Genomic DNA, 25,757 nt, shown 5'->3' with positions numbered 1-25,757 from the left:
CACAGCTTTAAACAACTGATTGAATTGCTTTGTTAATTAGTTTCTCATGCACTCATAACGGTCTCCATAGGTACGAGTATGAGTTCAGAGACACCTCCAGAGAGGAGATGAAGAGGAAGTTTGCCCCCACCATGGAGTTTGTAGAGGAATACCTCAAAGACGTGGTCAGCCAGCCCTTTCCCTTCGGAGACAAAGAGAAGAATGAACTGACTCTGGAGGTAAAAACACACACAACTATTTGTAATTGGTTGTTATCCATTCCAAACTATGGATATAGATGTCATGGAAATTCTTACACAGGGACACTCGAAGTCAATCTTAAATGAATCATTGTTTGTCAGTGTGCTGGAGAGGTTCCAACCAACTCAATGCACCACAGTACACATGTCAATCAGGAGCTCTGCCTGGGCACTACAGAGACAAGTTATATTTGCATGATTTGGCATAATTAATTAACCATTGCCGTTTTGTTTCATTCATGTGACTGACCAATACTGGTTCATAACATGTGACAGACCAACACTGGTTCATAACATGTGACAGACCAACACTGGTTCATAACATGTGACAGACCAACACTGGTTCATAACATGTGACAGACCAACACTGATTCATAACATGTGACAGACCAACACTGGTTCATAACATGTGACAGACCAACACTGGTTCATAACATGTGACAGACCAACACTGGTTCATAACATGTGACAGACCAACACTGGTTCATAACATGTGACAGACCAACACTGGTTCATAACATGTGACAGACCAACACTGGTTCATAACATGTGACAGACCAACACCTCACGAGGCATCATCTCTCTAAGCTGAGACCTTGAAACTGAGATATCTTTCATTCTTTCAAGGTCTGGGCATACTGCCAAATTGCAGATACTGATAATTGAGTATTCGTTAAATCAATCACTTGCATGAACACAGAAATTGGTTATTAGAACAACACATGAATAGAACACAGAAATTAGTTATCAGAAAAGCACAAACATTAAAATTCCCATTACATAGACATGCTCACTTTCTTTTTTTTCGGTTAAATTTTTATTTCAATTTTCACAAGACATACAATATAACACCACAAACACAATAATACAACCTTACAACAATCATTCTCCCATCTCACCCAGTGGTGACCCCCCCCCGCCCAACCAAAGATAGTAACAGACATGATCACTCTCTGATGTTAAAGTTGCATCTAACTCTGTCCTCTGGGGAAATCCTTCTCTCCGGTCTTGTAGGTGGTACATCTGGCCCGTAACCTGGTCTACTTTGGCTTCTACAGCTTCAGTGAGCTGCTGCGTCTCACACGGACCCTCCTGGCCATACTGGACTTTGTCCAGCACCCACTCACCTACATGGATAAGCTCAGCAAGAGCCCCGAGGCAGGTGAGTCACACAGAGAATTTATTCATTAACTGATTCAAACATTTTGTTAAATCACAAAACAATGTATTTGTTTACTAAGTTTAATAAGCAGGCACAATGCATATAGGCAAATTGCTAGATGAGTTTCCAGAACTGAAACTCGAAGAGACATGGGTTCTGCTCCTCATCTCTTTATTACACTTACTGAAGTCAAAAGCGCTTTTATGACCTGGGTAGTGTTAATTAGGACACACAGCGTAAAATGTTTTCAAATGTTTTGCAACAGAATATTAGTGTTCCTTATTGGACAAAGCCAGGTAGTCCCTCTCTGTTTCAGTCCATTTCCTTATGTTTGGTGCCTAATGAACACCTCCATGGTCTCCATGTCCTCCAGGAAACAACGTGTTGCGTACCATCCACGGCGTGGGGGAGATGATGACACAGATGGTGCTGAGTAGAGGGTACGTCCTGCCTCACCACCTCCCCGACACGCCCCCGTCCCTCCAGAACGGAATACAACCCTTCCTTCTGCCCGACAACGAGGACGTCATGGTCATGGATACCAAGCTCAAAATCATTGAGATCCTACAGGTGAGTGGAGCGCCACCATGTGGTCTGGAGGGCCAGTTACCTGTAACTGTTCTAAAGTAGTGGCTTGAGGCTGGCTGTGGGCTGATTCTCTACACCGGTCTCCAATGCTTTTAAATGCTTAAGGGGAAGTGATCGTGTGTATACTTCTGGGTCAAGGGTAGAGAAATGGAACGCAACCGCTTGTTCTTGACATCATGAATGGCGTCATAAAATGAGATCCTGGCTAAACTTTTTTTGTGGGGTTGATTACAAGAGATCTCTAAACATAGTTTGTTAACCAATATTTGAAGGTCTCTGATTTCTCTTTTAGCTTGAATATGGATTTGAGGTATTCGACATTGTGACCCTTTATTTATCGCCTTCTATCTTGTTCTCCCATCAGTTCATCCTGAGTGTGCGGCTGGACTACAGGATTACCTACCTGCTATCCATCTATAAGAAAGAATTTGGGGACAGGAATCTACCGGACAGCTCTATATCGGTGTCTGAATTCCCCTCCGTGTCAGGTAAAGCTCTACCGTCACATATGGACATCTTGGCCTGGTCTCAGATCTGTTGTAGTGTCTTGCCAACTCTTATGGTTGCAATGGGACCAGGCTAGGAGAATCTAGAGTGTGACAGTCAATGCCTAAGGGAATCCTGCTGGTTTGTTGATTACTGTTGTAATCAGTTGTTTGAGCTGTGCTGTCACAGGCACTAATTACTTTCTGGACTTATTTGGGCTTTCTATAATTGGGTTCAGTGATTCACATTATTTTGTTCAATTTCAGATCCAGACATAGATGAGATTGCAGCCAAAGCAGAGACCATGTTTGCTGGAAGGTAAGTAAACTGTGTGTTGTGTTTATGTATGCATGCATGTGTGTGACAAATGGGGCACTGTGGTTTTAGTTCAGAGAAAAGTGCTGTATGTATGTCTGTGTGTGCCATATGGATGGATGGGCACGGTTAATTGAATATCCAAACTGACGTTACTATTCGATTACTTGCGAGAGTAAGTATTCATTAAAAATATATAAATAATTATAGGCTTATTTTAACAATGAAAATAATTTATCTGAATTAAATAAAATTATACATGTGACATTGCTACATACAAGTACAGATCCAGTCAAAAGTTTGGACACACCTACTCATTCCAAGGTTTGTCTTGATTTTTACTGTTTTCTAGATTGTAGAATAATAGTGAAGACCTCAAAACTATGAAAAAAATGTTAACCAAATCAAAATATATTTTAGATTCTTTATAGCAGCCACTCTTTGCCTTGATGACAGCTTTGCACACTCTTGGCATTCTCTCAACCAGCTTCACCTGGAATGCATTTCCAACAGTCTTGAAGGTGTTCCCACATATGCTGAGCACTTGTTGGCTGCTTTTCTTTCACTCTGCGGTCCAACTCATCCCAAACCATCTCAATTGGGTTGAGTTCGGGTGATTGTGGAGGACAGGTCATCTGATGCAGCACTCCATCACTCTCCTTCTTGGTCAAATAGCCCTTACACAGCCTGGAGGTGTGTTGGGTCATTGTCTTGTTGAAAAACAAATAATTTGTCCCACTAAGATGGGATGGTGTATCGCTGCAGAATGCTATGCTATAACACTTTTTTTTGGTTACTATGTGATTCCATATGTGTTATTTCATAGTTTTCATGTCTTCACTATTATTCTACAATGTAGAAAACAGTAAAAAATAAAGAAAAAAACTTAAATGAGTAGGTGTGTCCAAACTTTTGACTGGTACTGTATATACCATGTCAATTGACGTTCTTAATTTAATAAAACCACAAACTCTTGGGCCTCCCGAGTGGCGCAGTGTTCCAAGGCACTGCATCGAAGTGTTGAGGCGTCACTACAGCCTGGGGTTCGATCCCGGCTGTGTCACAACCGGCCGTGACCGTGAGTCCCATATGGCGGCGCACAAAGCGTCGCCCGGGTTAGGGGGGGGGGGGGGGTTGGGTCAGGGGGGCTTTACTTGGCACATCGCGCTCTAGCGACTCCTTGTGGCGGGCCGGGCACCTGCATTCTGACTTCGGTCATCAGTTGAACGGTGTTTCCTTCGACACTTTGGTGCAGCTGGCTTTCCCGGGTTAAGCGAGCAGGTGTTTAAGAAGTGCGGTTTGGCGGGTCATGTATTGGAGGATGCATGACTCGACCTTTGCCTCGCCCGAGCCCATTGCGGAGTTGCAGAGATGAGACAAGATCGTAATCACGAAACTGGGGAGAAAAATAAATAAACTCTTGGATGTAGTTTTTACGAGGTGCGTCCCATAAAAAAGTTATACCAGTAGCCTTCACACGTTTCATACATGTAGCTTGTTATTGATGGGCAATCATAGCTGCACTAAGGTCAGTTGCTCTATATGTAGCCTAGCAGGTGAAGTGGGATATTTCTAATCAATGCAAAAAGGAATGAAAAAATATAGCTGCGAACCACAATGAATTGAGTTCACAGGATGAAAGTGCACAAGATCAGTTGGATAACAAATCAGTGGTTTTAAATGGACACATAAATACATTTTATTTTATTTTTCAATAACTCAGCCATGTTTTGACAAATCCCTTAGTTTGATAAAATCTAAGTTAAGACGTACCATGGGCCGACATTCCGAATAAATTTGGTCCTATGGTTCATGAGATGATTTTAAAAGTATTTTTAGCTCATTAGCATATGTGAAAATATGCATCTACTGGTATAGTGTAGCCATCTTTGAATGCATCAACTTTATTTTTTCAAGACCAAATTTGGAGTGAATCTGACATAGTCCTTGAAGATTTGAATGACTATTTTAATGGTCCAATGTAGCAAATAACTTCTGTGTAACAGTTAAGTAACTTACTGTTTTTGTTTTAAATTAAAATGGTAAAAAATAAACTAAATTAGCTTCTTAGCAAAGAGCAATTTCTCAAGCAAGAATTTTGTTAGGACTGTCTGGGAGTGGTCTGAGTGGGGGAGGGGAAAATTGAAAACTAGCTGTTATTGGCAGAGAGGTTTGGAACTCTTTCTTATTGGTTATTAACTCATTTGTACCACCTGGTGATGTCACCAGGCAGGCCAAAACTCCATCCCATCAAAACAGGCTGAAATTTCAGTCTGCCTTTTCAAACAGCTCTTACACTTAGACATTTTCACAATTTCACTGTATTATTCCAATCTCATAGTGTGGAAATATACACTCTGTGGCCAGTTTATTAGGTACACTCATCTAGTACCGGGTCAGACCCCCCCTTTGCCTCCAGAACAACCTTAATTCTTCGGGGCATGGGATTCTACAAGGTGACGGAAACATTCCACAGCTGCTTTTTCTTGTTTTTAGCTAATAGGAGTAGAACCCAGTGTGGTCAACTCCTGCAACAGCCCATCCGTGACCAGGGCCAACGAGATGTGCTTTCTGAAATGTCATTCTGCATCTGAGCTGTTTTTTTTGGACTTATGGTTAATAAGAATACGTTTTTCAAAGATTTTCTTAAATGTCCAAGATCTATCCTGATGGACGTTATGGGTCCTTAAGGCAAATTTGTTCACCATGAGGAAAGATGTCTACATGCATTTCAAGTCCCTCGGTCAAACAGGGTTTAAGTGAGACTGTTTATAACAGCGCCACCTATAGGCCAATCGGGGCTATTATTTTTGTCCAAGTGACTCATGGCCTCTCTTGTGTGCCAAATTAGAGAGAAAGTTAACAATCTTCCCCTGTCCAACAGCAGCAGTAGCAATGTCTCTATAGATTTGTGCAGCAAACAACTGTTCTTTCGAAAAAAAAAGTTGTACAAAAGTTTGTCAACTATCCGCATGTCATGATATTATTTGAATAATGAAAGTACTTCAAATGCCGATCTCTAGTGTGCCAGTGTTTGTCAAAACACTGTGTATGCCTCCAATGTCTCTTTCTAAGCTTGTGTCTGGTGCTTCCAGTTCAGAGTGTAGTGCTGTGGAGCTGGATGACGAAGGGGGTAGGACCTTCCTGAGGGTGCTGATCCACCTCATCATGCAGGACTACCCCCCACTGGTCTCAGGCTCGCTGCAGCTCATGTTCAAACACTTCAGCCAGAGAGCAGAGGTCCTACAGGCCTTCAAACAGGTAACAGCACAGTTTGTGTGTGTGTGTGTGTACACATGCACTTGTGTCTGATCTGTGTGTTTTTGTCTGTGTGTGTGTGTGTGGGTCTGATCTCACTGTGTGTGTTCTGTGGTCCCTTGCAGGTCCAGTTGCTGGTGTCGGAGCAGGATGTAGAGAACTACAAGCAGATCAAGACAGACCTGGACCAGCTAAGGCTGACGGTGGAGAAGTCTGAACTGTGGGTGGAGAAAAGTGGAGCCTATGGCAGTGAGGACATAGGAGAGAGTCAGGGCAAGGAGCAGACCATGGAGGTACAGCACACTACAGTACGCTATACTACAGTACAGTATAGTATGCCCCCTACAGGCCACAGTTGCCACACATCATAGAGGGCTAATGGCTGAGGGAGGGCTGAATCCTTACTTGATATCCAAGTCATTTCTTCAAATGTAAATGTATTTTTGTGTAATGTGTGATTGACAGGAGGCGGGCATCCTGAGCCCAGTACAGGGTGGGGATGTGAAGCCCCAGATAGACAGTAACAAAGCCAACAACTACAACATCGTCAAGGAGGTGGGCTGCTATTCTGTCTCCTTGAACTGTGTGTGTGTGTGGTATAGGGTTGCAAGGTTATAGGTAATTTACCTTCTGTAATTTTGATAATGAACAGGTAATCTATGGTAACTTTGGTAAATTATACTTGAATAGCTTTTAAAAAAGTTCAAAAAATGTATTATATATATGATATTTTTTTTTTATGTCTGTCCATATTGACCAGAAGTTTGTAGTGGATATGCCATATGGTTCAAGAGAAAATAGTCAAATTAATGAAAAAAGCACCTACAACAAAAACATTATTTTCAATTAACTCTGCATCTCTTCCAACTATTTACTTTTTTCACAACTGCCAGCAGTTTGGTACCAAAATATTTACATAGACATGTTGACATAGCAAAATAATTAGTGTGTAAAAAAAAAAAATGATATATATATATATTACAGCTGCAATATGTAACTTTTTGGGTGACCTGACCAAATTCACAAAGAAATGTGAGTTATAGATATGTCATTCTCATTGAAAGCAAGTCTAAGAAGCGCCAGATCTGTTGTACTGTATGTGCACCATTTCTATGCTTCCTGTTCTTAAGTTTAATTTTTGCGTCTTTTACTTTTGTACACCAGCTTCAAACAGCTGAAAATACATTTTACAGCAGTTTAGATGGTTCAATGATTATCTAAACTCTTGTTTTGTCACACAAACTACAATTAGGCTAACTATTCGAAGTTTAGCAACCAGGAATTGGCGGAGAGATTTCAGCATATTGCACCTTTAAACACCAATGGTATTCACGATGTTGATGGATTATATTTAGAATAATGTTTTACAGCTTTAAAAATATATTTTAAAATAATCTTATTGGATTATTTTATATATTTTACATTGTGTTTAGACAGGCAGACCCATTCTCATCTTTTTTTCACTAATTAGTCTTGGAAAGTTTCTGGTAATATACCCTCACTTTGCAACCCTAGTGTGGTATAAGCAGCATTATCAATTACAGTCAGTGCAGTCTTTGAAAACACCATGATGCTGGGATAATTGATTGTCCACTAATAATTTACAGACCTTACATCGCTGGCCAATGTAGCCATGTTTTATGTGGGCCCGACTTGTAACCTGACTTGCATTTCTTAATTGCTCCTGAGGGGATAAATAAAGTTCCATTTAATTGAATGTGCTCCAGTAACACTAAATTACAGCAGCTGAAAATGCAAGTGTTTTTAGACTGATTGCTATTGCTGTGTAATGCATGTATTAGTGTCTGATCTGTGTGTGTGTGTGTGTGGTCAGTAGATTCTGCTGCGGCTCAGTAAGCAGTGTTACCCCGGTAAAAAGAGTCGTGTGCAGCAGCAGAGGCTACTGAAGAACATGGGCGCTCACACTGTGGTGCTGGACCTGCTCCAGATACCTTATGAGAAGGTGAGCATATCACATTTATAGATGTTTTACTCACAAGTGGAAGTAGGTGTCAAACGCACAGGAACCAGTCCATATGGGCTTATAAAATAAGTGTTTCAGGTGAGGCCCCTCAAAGCCTGACATAAATGTTGTCATTATCAATAACCAGACTTGACTTTGATAAAGCTTGACTAGGTAGGTCAGGGCTCTCCAACCCTGTTCCTGGAGAGCTACTGTCCTGTAGGTTTTAACTCTAACCCTGTTCCTGGAGAGCTACCCTCCTGTAGGTTTTAACTCCAGCCCTGTTCCTGGAGACATACCCTCCTGTAGGTTTTAACTCCAACCCTGTTCCTGGAGAGATACCCTCCTGTAGGTTTTAACTCCAACCCTGTTCCTGGAGAGATACCCTCCTGTAGGTTTTAACTCCAGCCCTGTTCATGGAGAGCTACCGTCCTGTAGGTTTTCGCTCCAACCCTAATCTAGCGCACCTAAATCTAATAATTAGCTAGTTGATAAGCTGAACCAGGTTAGTTATGACTGGGGTTGAAGTGAAAACCTACAGGAGGGTAGCTCTCCAGGAACAGGGCTGGAGTTAAAACCTACAGGAGGGTAGCTCTCCAGGAACAGGGTTAGAGTTAAAACCTACAGGGGGGTAGCTCTCCAGGAACAGTGCTGGAGTTAAAACCTACAGGAGGGTAGCTCTCCATGAACAGGGCTGGAGTTAAAACCTACCGGAGGGTAGCTCTCCAGGAACATGGTTGGAGAGTCCTGAGATAGATAAACACTGCCTTGGTAGCTTTGTTTGACCATCTTTATGGGTTGATTTTGTGGTGACGCAGTTGTACAACTGTGTTGTGACTCATTGTCTGTCTGTCTGTCCCCAGAGTGATAAGAAAATGAATGAGATCATGACACTGGCCCACGTGTTCCTGCAGAACTTCTGTAAAGGGAACAGCCAGAACCAGGTTCTGCTCCACAAACACCTCAACCTGTTCCTCACACCAGGGGTATGCTCACATATAAACACACTCACACAAGCATGCACGTTACGCTTCGAACACACTGACAGCGTCATTGCATTTTGGTACACCAGAAGTACATACATTTCCAATGGAACGCTGCGTTTGCCTTGCAGCATTGCGTTGCAGAGGCAGCTGCAGTGCATTCTGTGGTGCATACCTTGGATTTATCGAACGTATGCGTCAAACTGTATGCGTAGACGGCTTGACAGAAATGGTAGCAGAAGGTGAATGTTGAACTTTTGTTGCACACATCCTGGTGATGCTGCATACTATTTTGCGCAATGACGTGGTTGGTGTGTTCGAGGCGTTACACATACATGTACACATGCATTCACGCCACACTGCGCACACGCATTCAACAAAATAAATGTATTTTATTACAAGATATCCATATGTCAATAAATGTGAAATCACTGTACACATCTTGTCCCTCTCTCCAGCTCCTGGAGGCTGAGACCATGCGCTACATCTTCATGAACAACTTCTATCTCTGCAACGATATCAGTGACCGTGTGGTCCACCATTTTGTTCACTGCATCGAGACGCACGGCCGACACGTCCAGTATCTCAAGTTCCTCCAGACCATCGTCAAGGCCGATGGGAAGTATGTCAAGAAGTGCCAGGACAAGGTCATGACCGAGGTGAGAGAGGGATGATGCGATCTTTGGATGGCTGTGGAGACAACACAATAGCATGGTTTCCACTACCACTATCTCTTAATGTGACTATAAAAAAATATATAAAAAGGATAAGTACTGTTTATAGAGTAATCTATTTTCTAGTTCCATAGCTAATCTATCCTCGCCTGATGACTCAAACTGATTTATTCTGCTGCTCTATGTTCGCTACATACTTCAGTCAGAGACCGCCATCATTGAAGACATTTATGGTGAGGTCAAAATGAGGGGTGTTGTACAAAACAAAGTCCTCTGCGATTTGATCATCTTTAACCAATCAGAGTATCAAAGCCATTGCGGAGAAGAAACTAACGTCCGTGGGCGTGGTGTAGCGTTTGGCCGGAGCAAGGAGTTTGGGTAGCCAGGCAAGATCTATCCATTCCCAAAAGAAAAATATATAAAACGTGACAACTTTCTGAAAATACCTTGTGGATGAATTTGCGTCCCATTGACGGTGGTCGGAATCTTGGTTGAGGGCATTACAGGAAGTCATTGCATGTTACGTCTCAGTTTAGGTTAACAGGAAGCATAAACCAATATCATGGTATGTCCTGCTCATCAGTATCAAACTATACTGAACGAAATATAAACGCAACATGTAAAGTGTTGGTCCCATGTTTCATGAGCTGAAATAAAAGATCCCAGAAATGTTCCCATGGTGGCAGTGGGGTTACGGTATGGGAAGACATAAGTTACGGACAACAAACACAATTGCATTTTATCGATGGCAATTTGAATGCACAGAGCATGCAGTGACGAGATCCTGAGGCCCATTGTCATGCCATTTATCCACTGCCATCCCCTCATATTTCAGCATGATAATGCACGGCCCCATGTCGCAAGGATCTGTACACAATTCCTGAAAGCTGAAAATGTCCCAGTTCTTCAATGGCCTACGAACTCACTAGACATGTTATTCATTGAGCATGTCTGGGATGCTCTGGATCGACGTGTACGACAGTGTTCCAGTTCCCACCAATATCCAGAAACTTCGCACAGCCATTGAAGATGAGTGGGACAACATTCCACAGGCCACTAACAACAGCCTGATCAATTCTATGCCAAGGAGATGTCTCGCTGCATTAGGCCAATGGTGGTCACCACACCCCTAGCTTTTAAAAAAATGTTTTTTTAAGGTATCTGTGCTGTGACAAAGTTGTACAGTAAATCTATATTCTCAGTCATGTGAAATCCATATATTAGGGCCTCATTAATTTATTTCAATTGACAGATTTCCTTGTATGTAACTGTAACAAAGTAAAATCTTTGAAATTGTTGCGTTTTTATATTCCAGATGTGGTGGCTAGTGTAGATTCAGTGTATATCTAGATTCAGTGTATAACGATATATCGAATGATCAATATTGGTGCCCCCACTAGTGATAAGGTATTCCCTATCTAACCTCTACTCGTCTGTCTGTCTCCCTTTCTGTCCATCCCACCCCCAGCTGGTGAACGGTGGCGAGGACGTGCTGGTGTTCTACAACGACCGGTCCTCCTTCCCGCTGCTGTTCCAGATGATGTGCTGCGAGCGGGAGCGTGGGGACGAGGGCGGCGCCCTGGCCTACCACAACACCCTAGTAGAGCTCCTCGCTGCCTGCACCGAGGGCAAAAACGTCTACACCGAGCTGAAATGTAACTCCCTGCTGCCCCTGGACGACATCGTCAAGGTGGTCACCCACGATGACTGCATCGCTGAGGTACGGGGTCATCTTGAGAGGCTGTGTGTCATTGGATGCTGGGGAGTCTTTCAGTAGTCTAATGTGATTTCATATCCTTGTATTCAACATCATCTGTACTGATCTGAGGAAACAGAGTAAAGCAGGATAGTATTCCATTATAGATAATTGACATGCACCTATTTTGTTTTCATACAGAGAGTGGTCAGAGGTTTGTTTACCTAGTTTCATACCAATGCATACAAATTGTGATTCCGGAACAGCCAGACTTGATATAGCTTAGCATTCATTCACCTCAGTGGAATCGCTCACACCTGTCATTCATCTGGATGCATGGTTTCTAATGGCCCTCCCTCCCCAGGTGAAGACGGCCTACGTGAACTTTGTGAACCACTGCTACGTGGACACGGAGGTGGAGATGAAGGAGATCTACACCAGCCACCACATCTGGAAGCTGTTTGAGAACTTTCTGGTGGACATGGCACGGGTAATGTCCTCACCTAGGTCCTCCTCAAAGGGATGCGTCTCAATATTACAAAACAGGTTATTTTTCCTCTGTTTCGTTGTGTCCTCTCCCTCATCTGCACTGATCTGAACACAAAAAAACAACATGGTGGGTCCCTTATGGGAATGGGCTTTTCCCCAGTCCAGTTCATTATAAATGAGGGAAAGGAGAAGAGAAGTCCATTTGACTATTGAGATATACCCCAGGTAAGTCTCTGCCCCCTCACTCCTGAGTGACTGACAGACTTCACATCCCCCTTTCCTTTTCTGTTTTTAGGTGTGCAACAGCACCACGGACCGTAACCATGCCGACGTTCCCCTGGAAAGGTATGTGATTGAGACGGTAATGGCCATCGTCAAGGGCTTCTTCAGCTCCCAGTTCCCTGTCAACAACTCCAACCTGCAGGTATGGCTGAGAGAGAGGTTAACCTTATACATGGGCATTTAAATACCTTCCCCAGGTCACTTTCAAATGTTGGAAGGACAGTGGACCAGATTTGGTTCAGTGAAGGTACTGCCGGCAAATTCTGATCCATCTTGTAGTTGGCACAACATTTTGAGTGTTATTGAAGTGTCTGTTTTATCTTCTCCTATTATCCCTCTCTCTTTCCTCTCTACTATGTCAGACCCACCAGCCCATCTTCATCAAGCTGCTCCAGTCTTCCTTCAGGATCTATAACTGCACCTGGATCAGCTCGGCCCAGAAGAACAACATTGAGGGCTGCATCAAAACACTGGCTGACGTGGGTGAGTCTCACAGCCCAATAATTGTACTTTGACAGGCCTTGACCAAGGTTGGTAAACTGGAAACGTTGGTGATTGCTATAATGACATGTAGACATTTCAAGTCTTTCGAGTCTCATCCAAAAAACCCTGTTATTCTGCCACCACTGTTATTCTGCCACCACTGTTATTCTGCCACCACTGTGTATTTATTTGCAGAAAGTAGTTCTCTGTTGGTTGATTGGGTGTCATGTCAGCTTATGTCAATATCTGTGTCTGGAAGAAATCTGGGCCAGTGTTCATAAAGTGTCTGAGTATTCAATATGATCTGCAAGGCTAAACTGATCCTGTATCAGCACTCCTACTTTGAGGCTCCCTCAGTTCCTAGTTATAAAGCAGTGGTGTAGTAGTTGGACAAAAAGAGTATCGTAACCGATATGGGTAATTTTCTGCATACAATTGTGATTCGAGTATTTTTTTGTAATTATCTGTGATTGGAAGAAAAGTTATTTTCGGGTGCCGGCAAGCATCTTTCTCATGTCAGTCAATCACAAAGTTTCTAAACCATACTGTACTGTCTTTGAGTCAGTAATGTTCGTGGTCTAAATAACTCAACTGGCTAGTTTTCCTGTATGTAAAGAGAAGGGTGAAGCTGTGTTTCTCTGTCCACTTCATCTGATCACTTTTCCTCACAGGTTTTCATTTAGAATGTTACTATGATAAATCACATGGTGAGGATGTTTCCTATCAATGTGCATAATATCTAACAAGTGGGGCAAGGGTAGGGAAAGAATATGAAACTGAGTGACAGCAAACTTGGCTGCCCGCTGCAAGTTGTAGACACCCACACCCACTTCGCTGCTCCTAATCTGCAGCTTTCTTTGCAGTGAGAACGTGCAGGGAGGTTTTTTGCCAACATCTATTTAGGCATAATAAAACACGTCAGTTTTTCCCGATCACGAGTATCATCCGATCCAACTGTCAACTTACGGATACAATTATGAATACGAGTATGGCCATGTTTAAAGTCTTCTTCGTCTCCTGTCCAGCCAAGGCGCGTGCCATAGCCATACCGGTGGATCTGGACAGCCAGGTGAACACTTTGTCTCTGAAGGCCCACACCAATGTGGTGCATCGTGCCGCCAAGGACTGGAGGATCTCAGCACGCACCCGGCCCCGAAAGGAGACCCTAGGAGGGCCCGACTACAAGAGCATCATCGAGAAGCTGCAGGTGATGACACACACACATGAATATGTACACACACACATATTCATGTGTGTGTGTACTATACTGCAGAGAGTATTATGCTGTGTTGTGTCCAGGGTGTGGTGGCATGTCTAGAGGAGCAGTTCAGTCCTAAGGTGCAGGCTGAGTTCTCTGTGTTGGTGGATGTACTACACAGCCCTGAGCTGTTGTTCCCAGAGGCTGCCAGACTGCGCTGTGAGAGTGGAGCCTTCATGTCCAAGTGAGTGTTGCAGAGACACAGATGCAGTCACAGACACTGATCACAGATACACTATCTATGGGCTGCATTTACAGAGCATTTAGACCAGTGCCAAGTTAGCATTTGACCTACCATTGTTCTGGTTTGTGATTTACTTTAGACTATCTAACTGTGACTTCTCCTAAATGCTTCTGAAAAGATATATTCTAATTTATTGTGCTATTCATAATCCTCCAGTCATAGGTCACATGTCTGTTGGTGTGTTTAGATGACTTGAAGCCATGATACTCATCTTCCACCTGTACCCTTCCCCTTGTCATTCAGACTGATCAAACACACCAAGAAGCTGATGGACAAAGAGGAAAAACTGTGCATTAAGATCCTGCAGACACTTAGAGAAATGCTGGACAAGAAGGAGGCCTTCGATGAGCCTGTGAGTACTGATCCAGACATGGTGAGACAAGAGTTTGTTTATATACAAGGTCTTTTTGGTATAGGGATGTGGAGAACATCAATATGATACTGTATCAATACCCAAGGCTACGATACAAAAGACTGCATACTGTTGGTTGTCATCAACCACACTAGCACGCCCCATTCAAAAAATGTAGAAATAAGAACAGAAAAAGCCCTTGGTTCACCCCAGACTTGACTGCCCTTGACCAGCACAAAAACATCCTGTGCGTTCTGTATTAGCATCGAATAGCCCCCGCGATATGCAACTTTTCAGGGAAGTCCGGAACTAGTATACTCAGTCAGTTAGGAAAGCTAAGGCTAGCTTCTTCAAACAGAAATTTGCATCCTGTAGCACTAATTCCAAAATGTTTTGGGACACTGTAAAGTCCATGGGGAATAAGAGCACCTCCTCCCAGCTGCCCACTGCACTGAGGCTAGGAAACACTGTCACCACCGATAAATCTACGATAATTGATCATTTCAATAAGCATTTGTCTATGGCTGGCTATGCTTTCCACCTGGCTACCTCTACCCTGGCCAACATCTCAGCACCCCCTGTAGCAACTTGCCAAAGCCCCCCCCGCTTCTCCTTCACCCAAATCCAGACAGCTGATGTTCTGAAAGAGCTAAAAAATCTGGATCCCTACAAATCAGCTGGGTTAGAAAATCTGGACCCTCTCTTTCTAAAATTATCCACCGAAAGTGTTGCAACCCCTATTACTAGCCTGTTCAACCTCTCTTTCGTATCGTCTGAGATCACCAAAGATTGGAAAGCTGCCGCAGTCATCCCCCTCTTCAAAGAGGGAGACACTCTAGACCCAAACTGTTATAGACCTATATCCATCCTGCCCTGCCTTTCTAAAATCTTCAAAAGTCAAGTTAACAAACAGATCACCGACCATTTCGAATCCCACCGTACCTTCTCCACTATGCAATCTGGTTTCCGAGCTGGTCATGGGTGCCTGGTTCACCAACTACTTCTCAGATAGAGTTCAGTGTGTCAAATCGAAGGGCCGGTTGTCCGGACCTCTGGCAGTCTCTATGGGGGTGCCACAAGGTTCAATTCTCGGGCAGACTCTTTTCTCTGTATATATCAATGATGTCGCTCTTGCTGCTGGTGATTCTCTGATCCACCTCTACGCAGGTGACACCATTCTGTATACATCTGGCCCTTCCTTGAACACTGTGCTAAAAAACCTCCAAACGAGCTTCAACGCCATACAACACTCCTTCCGAGGCCTCCAACTGCTTTTAAATGCTAGTAAAACTAAGTGCATGCTCTTCAACAGATTGCTGCCCGCACCCTCCTGCCCGACTAGCATCGCTACTCTGGACGGTTCTGACTTAGAATATGTAGACAACTACAAATACCTAGGTGTCTGGTTAGACTGTAAACTCTCCTTCCAGACTCACATTAAGCATCTCCCATCCAAAATTAAATCTACAATCGGCTTCCTATTTCGCAACAAAGCATCCTTCACTCATGCTGCCAAACATACCCTCGTAAAACTGACTATCCTACTGATCCTTGACTTCGGCGATGTCATTTACAAAATAGCCTCCAACACCCTACTCAGCAAATTGGATGTAGTCTATCACAGTGGCATCAGTTTTGTCACCAAAGCCCCATATACTACCCACCACTGCGACCTGTATGCTCTCTTTGGCAGGCCCTCACAACATATTCTTCACCAATCCCACTGGCTCCAGGTCATCTATGAGTCTATGCTAGGTAATGCCCCGCCTTATCTCAGCTCACTGGTCACCATAGCAGCACCCACACGTAGCACGCGCTCCAGCAGGTATATTTCACTGGTCATCCCCAAAGCCAACACTTCCTTTGGCCGCCTTTCCTTCCAGTTCTCTGCTGCCAATGACTGGAAGGAATTGCAAAAATCACTGAAGCTGGAGTCTTATATCTACCTCTCTATCTTTAAGCATCAGCTGTCAGAGCATCTTACCGATCACTGTACCTGTACACAGCCAATCTATAAATAGCACACCCAACTACCTCATTCCCATATTATTACTTACCCTCTCCCAAATATCACTATTTTTAAAACAAGCCATAGAAAGTTGGTTGCAATTTCAATTTAATCCACCAGAAAAGATACAACAAATATTGTGGTTAAACTCAAATATACTAATTGATTTAAAAAAATCATTAAAAAAAAGTATTTTTGTAAATGATATCATAAATAGGACTGGTGGATGTTATGTCACACATGCAGCTAACAAAAAATATCTGTTAATTTCTGCTCTACCCAAAATTACAACCAACTAATTGCAGCATTACCACAAAAATGGAAGAGGCTAGTGGAAGGGACTTGTCTGTCGGCCCTGCATTAAAGACCGAAAAACTATACCAGTTTAATTTAAGGACCAAAAAATTGACCGCTCTGTCATATAGATTGCAAAATAGTTTAAGAGATTTTCGATGTACCAATTCCATGGCACATGGTTTATGAACTGATACGCAAAACGATCACAGGTTACAGGTTCAGGAATGGCTGAAGAATAGCAACATTTACCTGGTGCTAACTCTGCAGATAGAACTACTGGGTGATTTGAAAAGTTATAGTCAATTGATCAATGATATAATAATACGCCTAGCAAAAATGTTTACCTTTAATTTACAATCTGTAAAAACTATGATAATAGAAAGGTTCATACTTTCTGTGTGTGTATGTATGCATGTACACTACCATTCAAAAGTTTGGGGTCACATAGACATTTCTGGGATGCTGGCCGTCTAGGCAGAGTTCCTCTGTCCAGTGTCTGTTCTTTTGCCCATCTTAATCTTTTCTTTTTATTGGCCAATCTGAGATATGGCTTTTTCTTTGCAACTCTGCCTAGAAGGCCAGCATCCCGGAGTCGCCTCTTCACTGTTGACGTTGAGACTGGTGTTTTGCGGGTACTACTTAATGAAGCTGTCAGTTGAGAACTTGTGAGGTGTCTGTTTCTCAAACTCGACACTAATGTACTTGTCCTCTTGCTCAGTTGTGCACCGGGGCTTCCCACTCCTCTTTCTATTCTGGTTAGAGTCCGTTTGTGCTGTTCTGTGAAGGGAGTAGTACACAGCGTTGTACGAGATCTTCAGTTTCTTGGAAATTTCTCACATGGAATAGCCTTCATTTCTCAGGACAAGAATAGACTGACGAGTTTCAGAAGAAAGTTCTTTGTTTCTGGCTATTTTGAGCCTGTAAATGAACCCACAAATGCCGATGCTCCAGATACTCAACTAAAGAAGGCCAGTTTTATTGCTTCTTTAAACAGGACAACAGTTTTCAGCTGTGCTAACATAATTGCAAAAGTGTTTTTGTAATGATCAATTAGCCGTTTAAAATTATAACTTGGATTAGCTAACACAACGTGCCATTGGAACACAGGAGTGATGGTTGCTGATAATGGGTCTCTGTACGCCTAAGTAGATATTCCATAAAAAAATCTGCAGTTTCCAGGTACAATAGTCATTTACAACATTAACAATGTCTACACTGTATTTCTGATACATTTTTAATGGACCTATAATGTAGCTTTCTTTCAAAAACAAGGACATTTCTAAGTGACCCCAAAATGTATGTATGTAGGCTGGTCACCAAACTCCATGACCTAGGGATCAGCCCCTCTCTCTGTAACTGGACTTTGGACTTCCTAACCAACAGACCCCAGTCTATCAGGTTAGACAACTTCACCTCCTCAACCCTGAACCTGAACACTGGTGTGCCACAGGGCCGCCTGCTGAGCCCCCTACTCCCTCTTCACCTACGACTGCGTTCTTGTACACGGTTCCAACACCATCGTCAAGTTCGCAGGCGACACCACAGTGGTAGGCATGATCAATGACGAGTCAGCCTACAGGGAGGAGGTCAAGCACCTGGCTGCATGGTGCACTGACAACAACCTGGCCCTCAATGCAAAGAAAACCAAGGAGCTAATTGTGGATTACAGGAAGTCTAAAAGCTGCAGCCACGCCCCAGTTCTCATTGATGGCACTGAGGTGGAGCGTGTGCTCTGCTTCAAATTCCTGGGTGTCTACATCTCCGAGGACCTCTCCTGGACCCTCACCACCTCAACCCTGGTCATTAAGGTGCCGCAGCGCCTGTACTTTTTGAGGAGGCTGAAGAAGGCCCACCTGTCTCCCAAGATCCTGGTGAACTTTTACCGCTACACGATCGAGAGCATTCTGACTAACTGCGCCACAGTGTGGTTTGCGGATGCTCCGTGGCCGATCGGAAAGCCCTGCAACGGGTGGTGAAAACTGCCCAGCACATCACTGGTTCCCAGCTCCCTGCCACCGCAGACCTCCAGTGCAAGCGGTGTCTACGTAGGGCGCAGCATCATCGGGGACCTTTCACAATCATGCCACAAACTGTTTGCCCTCCTACCATCAGGCAGGCGGTACAGGTCTCTACGTTCCTGCACTAGCAGGCTCAAGAACAGTTTCTTTCCAGCTACTGTAACCCTGCTGAACTCTGACACGGCCCTAGCCATATCCACCCGCCCTCCACTTAGTACTGCCTCTCATATAATAAAAAAACATGTAACTCAAATTTCCCAGGATTTAGGAACATTGTTAATTTCCTAAATCTCACAAATCTCAATTTTGGAAGATATTGCCATTTATGACCAAAGTTATCCTACGGTAAAACAATTAATAGCCCTGGCATTTATTGCTTACATTTACATTACATTTACATTTAAGTCATTTAGCAGACGCTCTTATCCAGAGCGACTTACAAATTGGTGCATTCACCTTATGATATCCAGTGGAACAACCACTTTACAATAGTGCATCTAAATATTTTAAGGGGGGGGGTTAGAAGGATTACTTTATCCTATCCTAGGTATTCCTTAAAGAGGTGGGGTTTCAGGTGTCTCCGGAAGGTGGTGATTGACTCCGCTGTCCTGGCGTCGTGAGGGAGCTTGTTCCACCATTGGGGTGCCAGAGCAGCGAACAGTTTTGACTGGGCTGAGCGGGAACTGTGCTTCCTCAGAGGTAGGGGGGCCAGCAGGCCAGAGGTGGATGAACGCAGTGCCCTTGTTTGGGTGTAGGGCCTGATCAGAGCCTGAAGGTATGGAGGTGCCGTTCCCTTCACAGCTCCGTAGGCAATCACCATGGTCTTGTAGCGGATGCGAGCTTCAACTGGAAGCCAGTGGAGAGAGAGGAGGAGCGGGGTGACGTGAGAGAACTTGGGAAGGTTGAACACCAGACGGGCTGCGGCGTTCTGGATGAGTTGTAGGGGTTTAATGGCACAGGCAGGGAGCCCAGCCAACAGCGAGTTGCAGTAATCCAGACGGGAGATGACAAGTGCCTGGATTAGGACCTGCGCCGCTTCCTGTGTGAGGCAGGGTCGTACTCTGCGAATGTTGTAGAGCATGAACCTACAGGATCGGGTCACCGCCTTGATGTTAGTGGAGAACGACAGGTGTTGTCCAGGATCACGCCAAGGTTCTTAGCACTCTGGGAGGAGGACACAAGGGAGTTGTCAACCGTGATGGCGAGATCATGGAACGGGCAGTCCTTCCCCGGGAGGAAGAGCAGCTCCGTCTTGCCGAGGTTCAGCTTGAGGTGGTGATCCGTCATCCACACTGATATGTCTGACAGACATGCAGAGATGCGATTCGCCGCCTGGTTATCAGAAGGGGGAAAAGAGAAGATTAATTGTGTGTCGTCTGCATAGCAATGATCGGACAGACCATGTGAGGATATGACAGAGCCAAGTGACTTGGTGTATAGCGAGAATAGGAGAGGGCCTAGAACAGAGCCCTGGGGGACACCAGTGGTGAGAGCGCATGGTGCGGAGACAGATTCTCGCCACACCACCTGGTAGGAGCGACCTGTCAGGTAGGACGCAATCCAAGCGTGGGCCGCGCCGGAGATGCCCAACTCGGAGAGGGTGGAGAGGAGGATCTGATGGTTCACAGTATCAAAGGCAGCAGATGGGTCTAGAAGGATGAGAGCAGAGGAGAGAGAGTTAGCTTTAGCAGTGCGGAGAGCCTCCGTGACACAGAGAAGAGCAGTCTCAGTTGAATGCCCAGTCTTGAAACCTGACTGATTAGGATCAAGAAGGTCATTCTGAGAGAGATAGCAGGAGAGCTGGCCAAGGACGGCACGTTCAAGAGTTTTGGAGAGAAAAGAAAGAAGGGATACTGGTCTGTAGTTGTTGACATCGGAGGGATCGAGTGTAGGTTTTTTCAGAAGGGGTGCAACTCTCGCTCTCTTGAAGACGGAAGGGACGTAGCCAGTGGTCAAGGATGAGTTAATGAGCGAGGTGAGGTAGGGGAGAAGGTCTCCGGAAATGGTCTGGAGAAGAGAGGAGGGGATAGGCTCAAGTGGGCAGGTTGTTGGGCGGCCGGCTGTCACAAGACGCGAGATTTCATCTGGAGAGAGAGGGGAGAAAGAGGTCAAAGCACAGGGTAGGGCAGTGTGAGCAGGACCAGCGGTGTCGTTTGACTTAGCAAACGAGGATCGGATATCGTCAACCTTCTTTTCAAAATGGTTGACGAAGTCATCCGCAGAGAGGGAGGAGGGGGGGAGGGGGAGGAGGATTCAGGAGGGAGGAGAAGGTAGCAAAGAGCTTCCTAGGGTTAGAGGCAGATGCTTGGAATTTAGAGTGGTAGAAAGTGGCTTTAGCAGCAGAGACAGAAGAGGAGAATGTAGAGAGGAGGGAGTGAAAGGATGCCAGGTCCGCAGGGAGGCGAGTTTTCCTCCATTTCCGCTCGGCTGCCCGGAGCCCTGTTCTGTGAGCTCGTAGTGAGTCGTCGAGCCACGGAGCAGGAGGGGAGGACCGAGCCGGCCTGGAGAAGGAGAAGGTTTGAGCAGAGGGAAGAGATGATAGGATGGAAGAGGAGAGAGTAGCGGGAGAGAGAGAGCGAAGGTTGGGACGGCGCAATACCATCCGAGTAGGGGCAGAGTGAGAAGTGTTGGATGAGAGCAAGAGGGAAAAGGATACAAGGTAGTGGTCGGAGATTTGGAGGGGAGTTGCAATGAGATTAGTGGAAGAACAGCATCTAGTAAAGATGAGGTCAAGCGTATTGCCTGCCTTGTGAGTAGGGGGGGAAGGTGAGAGGGTGAGGTCAAAAGAGGAGAGAAGTGGAAAGAAGGAGGCAGAGAGGAAAGAAGGAGGCAGAGAGGAATGAGTCAAAGGTAGACGTGGGGAGGTTAGTCACCCAGAACTGTGAGAGGTGAGCCATCCTCAGGAAAGGAACTTATCAAGGCGTCAAGCTCATTGATGAACTCTCCAAGGGAACCTGGAGGGCGATAAATGATAAGGATGTTAAGCTTGAAAGGGCTGGTAACTGTGACAGCATGGAATTCAAATGAGGAGATAGACAGATGGGTCAGGGGAGAAAGAGAGAATGTCCACTTGGGAGAGATGAGGATTCCAGTGCCACCACCCCGCTGGCTCGATGCTCTAGGGGTATGCGAGAACACGTGGGCAGACGAAGAGAGAGCAGTAGGAGAAGCAGTGTTATCTGTGGTAATCCATGTTTCCGTCAGCGCCAGGAAGTCTAGGGACTGGAGGGTAGCATAGGCTGAGATGAACTCAGCCTTGTTGGCTGCAGACCGGCAGTTCCAGAAGCTGCCGGAGACCTGGAACTCCACGTGGGTTGTGCGCGCTGGGACCACCAGGTTAGAGTGGCAGCGGCCACGCGGTGTGAAGCGTTTGTATGGCCTGTGCAGAGAGGAGAGAACAGGGATAGACAGACACATAGTTGACAAGCTACAGAAGTGTTGTTTCTTGTATTATTGTCTCTTGTGTCTTTAGAGAACTGTTTCACTTTGATATCCTTTTTCTTCTGTCCTGATTTTCTCTTTCTTTTCTTCTGTTAACTAGATATTCTTTGTTGTTCTTTGTTAGCGAGCTAGCTTCTTCCAAAAGAGTCCCTAGCAACTGCTTAGCAACTGGTAAACAATTCAGCTAGCTAACTACAATTTTATGAAAAATAGTTATTTTTCAAAAGCCTATCTTTGTTTATTGCTTGTTTTTTCTCCTCTTCAGTCTTGCAGTTTTCTTTTGCTTTTTTCCGATGTACTTCACTCTAAAAACCATGTAAATTTCAATATTTGTAGGAGCTCATTTTTCAGCTGCTGCTGCTCAAATTGGAGTTCCGGAACATTTATTTTGCTTAATTGCTTAATTCAACAGGTGCTTATTAGAGACAGGCTTCTATTTAAACCAGGTGTCTATTTCATTAATGCAAACAGATTTTGCTCATTTGCATAGTTAATTGTTTAATTCCAGAATTCACTTACCGCATTTTAATAACATTTGCGCAGGATATGAAGAAATGTATCATTTACACACGGTCATGTTTATTTTTTCTTAGTAAGGGACAGATGGCTATTTGAGGCTCAGCATTCCATTTTGCTGAAGTATTTACAATTTATAATCAATTTTGGCACCAAAATTGATGTTTAAGACTACTATCGATGCCACAGAGGCTGATTTTAACCAGAATTTTTTTTTTTAGTTCCTCTTTATGATGAAGCATGCTTAGTTAGTTCATATTGCACTGCCATGATGGAGCGGGTGGGCTGCACTCCTATCTGGTCTTGCAGTAGCCCACAGTGCTCTAGCCTCCTCTGTCTCTGTCTGTCTCAGTCTCTGTGTGTGTGGGTCCTGAGCCCAGACTTCTCATCAGTATTCTGTGGGCCTCTCCATGCTGTTATATAAGGCAGGCACTCGAGGACAAGCTCACACTGTGAGGGAGAAAGTGATGGATTAAGGGAGGGAGGGATGGAGGTGGGAAAACTCTGAACAAACAAATCAATACTGCAGTGAGTGGGGGTGCAGGAGTGCTCCTCTCTCTCTCGCTCGCTCTCTCCAACATGGGCCCGTGAAGAAGGGAGAGGGTGTTGGGAGAAAGTTATTCCTGGGTTGGTGGTCACCTCTGGAGGGTAAAGTGAAGCCTGTCTGCTGCTAGTTGTAGTAGAGGATGATCAGGAGATGAGACATTCAATAGTTTACACACAGTAAAAGTAGTGCTGTCTTGATATGCCATTGCCTTTTTTGGTATTGAGATCATGTCATGTTGCTAAATGTTATTCATAATCATACTCAAATACACAGGTGACTAAGCCAGAGCTTGTACTCTGATATGATATCATTCACAGAGTAAATGATGCAGTCAAAAGCACTGACATTTACAAGTGCAAAAACATATTGGTATGTTTAAAAATACTAAGAATGTGTGTGTGTGTGTGTGTGATAGTTTTTTATTTCTTATTCATATTTTTTATAAACTGCATTGTTGGCTGGGGCTCGTAAGTAAGCATTTCACTGTAAGGTCTACACCTGTTGTATTCGGCGCATGTGACTAATAACATTTGATTTTAATATCCCCGTTGCCCTGAGTGTGGCGCTGCTGTCTCACTCCACAGGAGCGTGCAAGAAAAAGAAAGGGCAAGAAAAAGAGAGAAAGAGAAAAGCGACAGCAGAGGTTGGTGGATCCCTGGGGCGCAGTGAGTGGGAGGAGGAGGAGAGGGAGAACGAGCGCTCCAGTGAGTGGAAGAGAGAGGGAGAGGGAGAAAGAGAGAGCAAGGAAGGTAGCATGTGAAGAGCCATGTGAGCGGAGGGAAAAAAGCGGGCTGCGGCTGCGGGGCGAGGGATTGGAGGAGAGCGGCGTCTGCTCAGTCCATGAGGAGACGGGGCAGGGGGTGCACTTACGTAACCGCCTGCAGTGTCTGAGCCAGCGTCACGCGGACCATCACGTTCCCTCCTCTTTCTCTCTCTCACTAGAGCGAGTGTGAGCTTCTTTCTCATTCCCTCTCTCTTTCTATCACTCTGCCTGTCTGCCTCGATTCTCTGTCTCTCTCTGTCTCTCTCTCTGTCACTCTCTCCCACTCTGGGTCGTGGCAGGGGCAGACAGTGAACTGACTGATGGATCTGCAGTAGGCTGAGAAGGATTTATCTTGTTTGGCCCTCTAGAGTGTAGTGTAATGTGTTTGGGTTAGGAATAAGGACAGTGTTCATGTTTAGAGCTCTGCCTGTTCCATGTGTCTGGTCTGAGGAAGGCACCGCATGGGGAACGTATGAGTTTGGGATGAGTTTTGTGTACAGGGATGAGTAGGCGCAATGACTATGCTCTGTAATTAAACCATTGCATTTATAAATCATTTAGAGCCAGTCAATCAATTTTGTTTTATAGGCAGGTGAAACTGACAATTGGTATTTAGAAGATTTGTGTACTGCAGTGCAGGAACATAACTATATGATAGTATCAGTGTCTTTATGAAAACCTAATGAGTTGCTCTTTGGATGTAGTTTGAAAAGGCACAGTATCTAATCAGGGGAAACACCTGTCTGCTGTGCAATCTGGTCATTGGCAATACATGGTCGGGGTGGTGGAGAGGGATGGATTTGCTTTGGGAGAGAGGAAAGGAGGGACTTGGAGAGAGGGGCTTCATCCAGGGGTTTGGGATGGGGTGATTGGGAGGGCATCAGACACTTCTCTAAGGTGTGCGTGGGGCCTCAACTCATCCAATTTCAGTCTCTCTGTAGACCCACTCTCCCCAAGTAGACCCCCACCTACCACTATACTTTAATTTATAAGGTAATACATACTGACCGCAGTACTTAAGTGGCAGTCTTTCTCCAATATATGTAAAATGACATAATCCACTTTTTTTGGTACATTAGGAGACGGGTTGGAGCTTTAAAAGCCCTAAAAAGGCATACAACAATTTTTTTTTAATGTCTGCTCAGCTTACGTTCTGACATGCTCAATATATGTAATGTATACAATAACTATGTATTTATACTATGATCATCCCATTCTGTGGAATGCTCACCGCCCCCTCATAGGTCATGTCTGCTGAAATGTTTTTATTTTGTTCTTCAATGATAGACGGAACAGATGAGGCTAAATTTGATTTTATACAAGTAAAGACCAAAAAATTCCAACTCATAACTTGATGGGGAGGGGAACGTATGGTTCTTGAACACTTCAAGCGATTGTCAGCAGATGTGGTTTTCTTTGTAAGAGTTATATATTTTTTTTAAATTAGAAATGTAATATTTAAAGAGGTGCTGGGTTGGAGAGGTCTGTGCTGCCACCGACCTGACTGCCCTCGACCAGCACAAAAACATCCTGTGGCGGACTGCAGTAGCATCGAATAGTCCCCGCGATATGCAACTGTTCAGAAACCAATACACGCAGTCAGTCAGGAAAGCAAAGGCTAGCTTTTTCAAACAGAAATTTGCATCCTGTAGCTCTAACTCCAAACAGTTTTGGGACACTGTTAAGTCCATGGAG

At 44.5% G+C, this 25,757-nt stretch overlaps 1 protein-coding gene across 2 annotated transcripts in view; it reads left to right on the top strand.

The window, feature by feature from the left end:
• The window catches only part of LOC100196824 (inositol 1,4,5-trisphosphate receptor type 2), a 150,663-nt gene that overhangs the window by 42,571 nt on the left and 82,335 nt on the right, over positions 1–25,757 (top strand). Inside the window, exons 20-37 of one of the 2 annotated variants that reach the window (XM_014125393.2) lie at positions 71–218; positions 1,254–1,401; positions 1,775–1,971; positions 2,354–2,477; positions 2,742–2,793; positions 5,886–6,051; positions 6,174–6,341; positions 6,514–6,603; positions 7,886–8,011; positions 8,875–8,997; positions 9,453–9,653; positions 11,137–11,388; positions 11,729–11,854; positions 12,149–12,277; positions 12,498–12,618; positions 13,644–13,825; positions 13,918–14,060; positions 14,364–14,472. In XM_014125393.2, coding sequence (XP_013980868.1) covers positions 71–218; positions 1,254–1,401; positions 1,775–1,971; positions 2,354–2,477; positions 2,742–2,793; positions 5,886–6,051; positions 6,174–6,341; positions 6,514–6,603; positions 7,886–8,011; positions 8,875–8,997; positions 9,453–9,653; positions 11,137–11,388; positions 11,729–11,854; positions 12,149–12,277; positions 12,498–12,618; positions 13,644–13,825; positions 13,918–14,060; positions 14,364–14,472 — 2,605 coding nt within the window. Of the gene's footprint in view, positions 1–70; positions 219–1,253; positions 1,402–1,774; positions 1,972–2,353; positions 2,478–2,741; positions 2,794–5,885; positions 6,052–6,173; positions 6,342–6,513; positions 6,604–7,885; positions 8,012–8,874; positions 8,998–9,452; positions 9,654–11,136; positions 11,389–11,728; positions 11,855–12,148; positions 12,278–12,497; positions 12,619–13,643; positions 13,826–13,917; positions 14,061–14,363; positions 14,494–25,757 lie in introns of both variants that reach the window. The other variant, XM_014125392.2, reaches the window with a different exon arrangement.

The sequence above is a fragment of the Salmo salar genome, chromosome ssa10 (genome assembly GCF_905237065.1).
Source record: "Salmo salar chromosome ssa10, Ssal_v3.1, whole genome shotgun sequence".
In the NCBI taxonomy this organism is placed as follows: domain Eukaryota; kingdom Metazoa; phylum Chordata; class Actinopteri; order Salmoniformes; family Salmonidae; genus Salmo; species Salmo salar.
This window is presented reverse-complemented; position numbering and strand designations above follow the sequence as displayed.